The sequence below is a fragment of the Prunus dulcis genome, chromosome 7 (genome assembly GCF_902201215.1).
Source record: "Prunus dulcis chromosome 7, ALMONDv2, whole genome shotgun sequence".
Lineage (NCBI taxonomy): Eukaryota > Viridiplantae > Streptophyta > Magnoliopsida > Rosales > Rosaceae > Prunus > Prunus dulcis.
The window spans coordinates 12,962,011-12,968,097 of record NC_047656.1 but is presented as its reverse complement, the minus strand read 5'-3'; the positions used below and the strand labels follow the sequence as shown (position 1 = coordinate 12,968,097).

General features: G+C 38.7%; 1 protein-coding gene across 1 annotated transcript; it reads right to left on the bottom strand.

Moving 5' to 3' along the window:
* Positions 1-383: 383 nt before the first annotated feature.
* On the bottom strand, positions 384-3,341 carry LOC117633663 (trihelix transcription factor PTL). The gene is made up of 2 exons (XM_034367335.1): positions 2,709-3,341; positions 384-1,914 (listed from the first exon to the last, which is right to left on the bottom strand). The coding sequence occupies exons 1-2, from the start codon at positions 3,194-3,196 to the stop codon at positions 771-773; spliced, it is 1,632 nt and encodes a 543-aa protein (XP_034223226.1). The 5' UTR covers positions 3,197-3,341; the 3' UTR covers positions 384-770.
* Positions 3,342-6,087: the final 2,746 nt, after the last annotated feature.

The following is a 6,087-nucleotide window of genomic DNA, read 5'->3' as shown; positions in this document are numbered from 1 at the left end:
AGGCTTTAAGCTGGAACGGCCATGTCATTTCCGAAGAAGATATATGAGCGTACAGTTATAGTACTAACATGAAAGGAGTTGGTATTAACACTTCAAAATAGTCATACTGCCGATGGAGTGAGTTGGTATTGAGGAAAGTTGGTATTTTGTTATAAGATTTTAAGTTGGAACGGCCATGTCATTTCTGAAGAAGATATATAAACGTACAATTATAGTACTAGCATGAAAGGAGTTGGTATTAACACTTTAAAATAGTCATACTCCCGATGAAGTGAGTTGGTATTGAGGAAAGTTGAAATGATAAGAGTGCTAAAGAACTATTTTGGAGTTCTAATCAAATGGAGATTTAAATAAATAAAAACCCACAACAACAAAAGATGACATTTTCCTGATAAAGGAATTAAATCTTTGCATAAAAGAGACTAGGATGATGATAACAAAACACTAGCTAGCAACACTGTAACCTCTCCCTTCCCCAATAAAATTCCAGAAAGAAAATAAAATGCTTTATTCCCCTCTAAAATTTTCATGTCTTTAGTCCCATTAAAACATCACTCAGACCCTATACATAAATAATCCTCATCAGTTAGCTCCTTGCTTACAATATTGTAAGCCCCACCTCACATGAGAGAGAGAGAGAGGGGTATATTTTCAAATTTCTGAAACCCCATAATCAAAGTCAAACCTCTCCTTTGAAAACACACACTGCTAGTTAAAGCAACTGAACAAGTTGTCTTCTGCCTTTCTGCTAGCTGATCTACCACATGACCTCACTGGTTTTGGCTTCCCTTGCTGAGCTTCAGTCCATAGTTTTCCCACAAGTTCTCTCCTTCACTCATCAAGAAGGGAAAACAATTATCCTGCACTGCATTTCCCACATTTGCATTGCCACAAGGAGAATTATTAGACCCATCATTATTACCACCTTGCTCATGGTCATTCATTTCAGCACAATACCCTCCTTGACTACTATACAATGAGGAACAAGACTCATTGTTCTGAAAGTAACAAGCTGAGCTTTTTGAATTCACATTCTCCTTGCGCTTCTTATTCAACAACTCCCTTGCACTACTAGTGTTATGAACAATTTGATCATGATCAGAACTAGTCTGATGATGATGATGATGATGATGATGCTGATCATGATCATGATCAGGTGATGGAGAACTATAGTTAGCCTTTGCTTGATCTGTTGATGATGATCCTCCTGTTAGCTTGTGCAATGCCTCCATCAAAGCCTTGTCCCTTGCTTCAATCCAAGCCCTCTCTTTGGCCCAAAACTTGTGCTCTTTTTCAACCCTCTCCACTTCTTGCTTTCTCCACTCCTCCTCTCTCACCATCCTCTCCCTCTCCTTTTGCTCAAGAGTTCTCATCAACCTCTCCAGCCACTCCTCTTGTTTCTCCATCAGCTTCCTCATTTGTGCATCAATGAACTCTTTTATCTTCACCTTCCATCCCCTCCCACCTCTTCTCTTCCTCATAGTCTTGATGTCCGGAGAGTCATCATCCATCGCGGCCGCGCTGACATCATTGTTGTCCTGATCTTCCGACGAGGAGGTGTCGAACTCGGAGGAATTTGAGAGGCTTAGGCTGTCACAGTGCTTTTGATCAGTTGAGTGATGATAGGGAGTAGTGATCTCTTGATTGGCTTGAGCGTTGATCGTTGTTTGGTAACGAAGATTGTTGTTATTACTGTTATTACCAATGAAATGGGCTTCTGGGAGTGAAGTTGATACTACGGAATTGGTGGTTTCTCCATAGAGAGCTTCAAGCTGTCGAAAGAAGCGATAATTCTTACCATCTTGTCTTCCAGCCTTTCCTTCCTTTGTCTTCTTGTAATACTTGTACAAATTTTCAAATTTCTCTCTACATTTTTTCCCACTTCTTTGATACCCATGTTCCTCACACATGATCCTGCGCCAAATTAATTACTTAATCAACATGAGGAAGACAATTAAAAAAAACCCCCCACAAGAAATTCAATACTTGATAATAGTAAGGAACCCTAAATTGAATTCCAAAATGGACTAGTCTAAAAACACAAAAAAAAAAGTTGTGGCCATGTGAATTAATTCATGGTCCTTTGCTTTCCTAATGCTGATGTTCTAAGAATTCCGTGTGGTTTCCTTTTGGCAAGCAACTACAGTACTTATTCGAGACAAAAGGATATGACCATTCAAATTTGTGAACAAAAATAATGGCTAGTCTTATGTTGGGGGAAGTACGTTTCTTGTAAATCATGTCTTTTCCATATCAGATAAAAAGCCAGTTGATTCACAGTAGCCAAGCATGGAAGAGGCCACCCATTATTTGGGTAAAAAAAAAGACAAACAAATACTTGCATTTAAAAGAAGGGTCGCGTTTGAAAATAGAAAACGTATAGAAAGAAACGAAAAAAGGTGATTAAGTAACCATTTTGCACAACACGAAAGCCATCATCAGATCTCGAAATGAAGTAATCAAAAGAAAAGAATAGCACCTGGGTTTCCAACTGAACTTCCTTGTTCAGTCATTTTCCAACTCCAAACAAGGAAAAAAGTTTGAATAAATAAATAAATTGCTATCCAAAACAATTCTTTCACCGTCCAATTAAGAGAAACCACAAACCAAGAAAACCAAGAACAAAAAAAGAAAAAAGGATGAGAAAATTATAGGGTAGGGCAGATAATATTTAGTACAAGTGTGTACGTATGTATATGTAAACGTACCTAGAGACCTCATCCCAGAGGGGACCCTTTTGGTTGGCCTCTTTGAACTTAAAATCAAGCCGGGATCGGATCTCTAGAAGTGTGAGAGTCTCCTGCCTCGGCCATCTTCCCGACCCTCCAATATCGCCGCCAGCCTCGGCCTCCATTAACCCACCACCACCACTGAGAGAAGCAGTAACAGTGGCACTATTAGCAGCAGCACCGCCTCCAGCAGCAGAATCTGGAGAGCGGAACTCGTGATGGTGGAGCCCACGAGGGTTGATGATATGATGATCATGCGGCTGAGGACGGCCCATCATCATCAGCTGCTCATAGTGATGGTGCTGCTGATGATGATGGGCTGGTGGAGCCGTGAGAGGCGGAACTCGGTGGCTCGGGAAGAGCTCCGTGGCGGCTTGTAAGGGGATGGAGGGAAAGTGGGCCCTACTTCCTCCTCCGTTCATGAGCTGCCGGAGGTCTGACATGTTGTACTGGTCCTCCATTTCCATGGAGAAGTAAAGAAGCAATAGCAGAAGAATGGAGAAAGAGAAAACACAAGTTGGTTTAGGAGAAGGAGTGTTGAGAGAAAATGAAGTGAAGGAAAAAAAAAAAAGGTGTGTTTTTCAGGAGAGAGAAAGAGAGAGGAGAGAGAGAGAGCGGCAGAGTCGGATCGTGTCGTTCACGAAAAAGCTCGAATTTAAGCACAGGACAATGGTCCCATGTCTGTGTCAAAGTGTATGTGTGTGTTTATGTATCTATACGTCAAGTGACTCACTGCCCTTCTCTCTCTGTGTCCAGAGCGTGGGATTGGGAGTGTTTGGACACAGGGATAAGCAGAGCTGCAACTTGGACAAGGCTTTTCGCTTTGGATATGGGATTTTGCGAGGGAGTGTGCGGGTGTAGGAAGGGATGGGTGGGCGGACGAATCAATGATCGACACGTGTGAGGATGGGAGTGGATGCCAAGAAGGTTGTGGCGTGCTGACGCGTGTACAGTGCATGGGATCCGATCGGGGACTTTTGACCAAATTGCCTGTTTACTGGCAAGTTTTCGGGCGTGCTGCCAACGACAGACCGCCACGTCAGGCTTTTAACGTGGGAGGGTTTTTGTAGACAGAAGTAGTGTATGAAGAAACAAAATGGGCCAAAACGGGGTGTTTTGCATGAACGGTGTGCCGTTTGTGGAAAACGGGAAAAAAAGGGTTGTCGTTTAGAGAGGGAGAATCGTTTTGGGAGACGGTTTAAGGATGAGAAAAAGGTCAAAGATCACTTTGGGGATGGGGAGGTTTTTGAGAGATGCATATGGGCTGACCTGACCAGCGCACTTGAATCCAAATATATGCATCTCTCTGCCTCTTTTTGTATTTTTCATGGGTACCTCTCTTTAAGGAGAGGCTCTGATTCTGTGCCCCATTTTGATGCATGGCCTTAGGTTTAGATGTACAGGTTCTCTACCACTAGAGCTACAAGTCTCCGAGCACGTTTTTAATCCAAATATCCGTTTTGCATTTTTCATAATCCTAATTGTCTGCATAAACAACCTCGATTTGTAGTTTGTACGTATCACATATAAGAAGAGTATATGTTCCCATGTTGGGTCGAAATTATTAGGTCATGGAGGCACAACCTATTTGACATTATTAAAGTTGAAACCCTTTGTATATATTGGTCAAAGTCAGTTGACCAGTTTCTTAAACTAATAAATAACTCTTACCACTTTTGTGGCACTTGCATGTGTTTCTAAACTTGGCGATCAAAGCTTTTTTTTTTTTTTTTTTATTATATATCGGAGGTACATTTTTTTCCACCAAAAAAAATGCATCAAAATCAAACTTAATTATGATATATTTCCTAATCATAATTAAATATATTTACTTGGAATAGGACTTTTTCTGCTCCATTTTTAATCTATGACTTTATCATCTTTGTTGTTCACCAAGTGTCACGTCCCAAGCAAGACCCATGAATTTTTTTAAAGAATGTGCAATTTTAAAAAGCTAAACACTCTTTGTGGATTGAACATCTAAGACTTTTTACATAAATTGACCTTATATCCCTTCATGCATTCATATCATACAAGTGTTGGAGATATTAAAATATTTGTTTTAAAATTCATTAAATTAAAAAGTAAAAAAAAAAAAGGGTTTTCACTGCTTTTTTCATAATCATTTGCATTAAAAGTTGCCTCCATGCTTCCAATATCTTGTTGATGCACCAAGGGGCATGTCCCAAGTGCCTAAGAACATCATATCAAAATAATATTTTACCTTGGAAATTATTTTATTTTATTTTATTTCTGAAGTACTTTATATCTAATGGAAGAGTTATTTTTTAAAAATTTATTTTGCATTGAAAATTGAGGATTTCTTATTTGGACAATTAAGACTTCTTTGGCTAGACATATTTTCACTAAGATTTTGTCTTTTGGCGGCATATTCGTTCATTGGCTTTTGATATAAAGTCAAGTCCACCATGTGGCATATGTTCACATCATTTAGTTGGATGTTACGTATATAACCATGAAATTAAGGAGGCCAGTATTCTAGGGGGTTTCGAACCCAAAATCACTGGGTGATGAGGCGAGTGTCTTAACCACTTACAGTACCAGTTAAGATTGTCTTAGAGATTTTGAGGGTCTTATGCGAAACTTAAATTGGGGCCTCATATAACCTAATATGAAAATACTATAAATAAAAATTTGCCATAATTTAATGTCATAAACAATTTTTTTTATAACTAAAAGTCAATTGTTTTTTAGAGCTCCTCTTTGAGATTGAGTCTAATAATTTAATAAAATAAGTTATGTAATATATAGAATGATTGAAATTTAAATGGATATGCGCTCTAGCCAAACCCGCCAGACACCATCTTGTGCAAATGCTCAGCATACTATACTATATATACAATTCTTATAATATTAAAAAATATATATATATATAAAGAATTTTTTTTTCGAGGGCCCTTAAGAATCAGGGGCCTTGTGCTGTGGTGCCACTTGCACCACCCAAAGGCCACCCCTGATACCCGTCCTCGCATTAAACAGAAGAAATTGCTACTCATGTAATATTTCCATAAATTTAATTGTTTGGCAATAAAGGAAATTGTATTAATTGAAGAATTGTATCTGATACAACAAATTTTCCATTGAGAACATAAAATCTCTTGCTTAACATTTTATCTAAAACTATAATCCTTCCCATACATATTATCAATCGAATAATTAGATTTGGATTATCAAACATTAATACACACTATTTAAACACACTATTAATAATTTCACCTCAAAAACCTTGCAAAACGGGGCAAAAAAAATCAAATAATTGAAGAATTAATTATGTAAAAATAGTGGAGCTGAGCTGATCAGTGCTGAAGATTTCCACGTCATCTCAGGGAGTGTACCC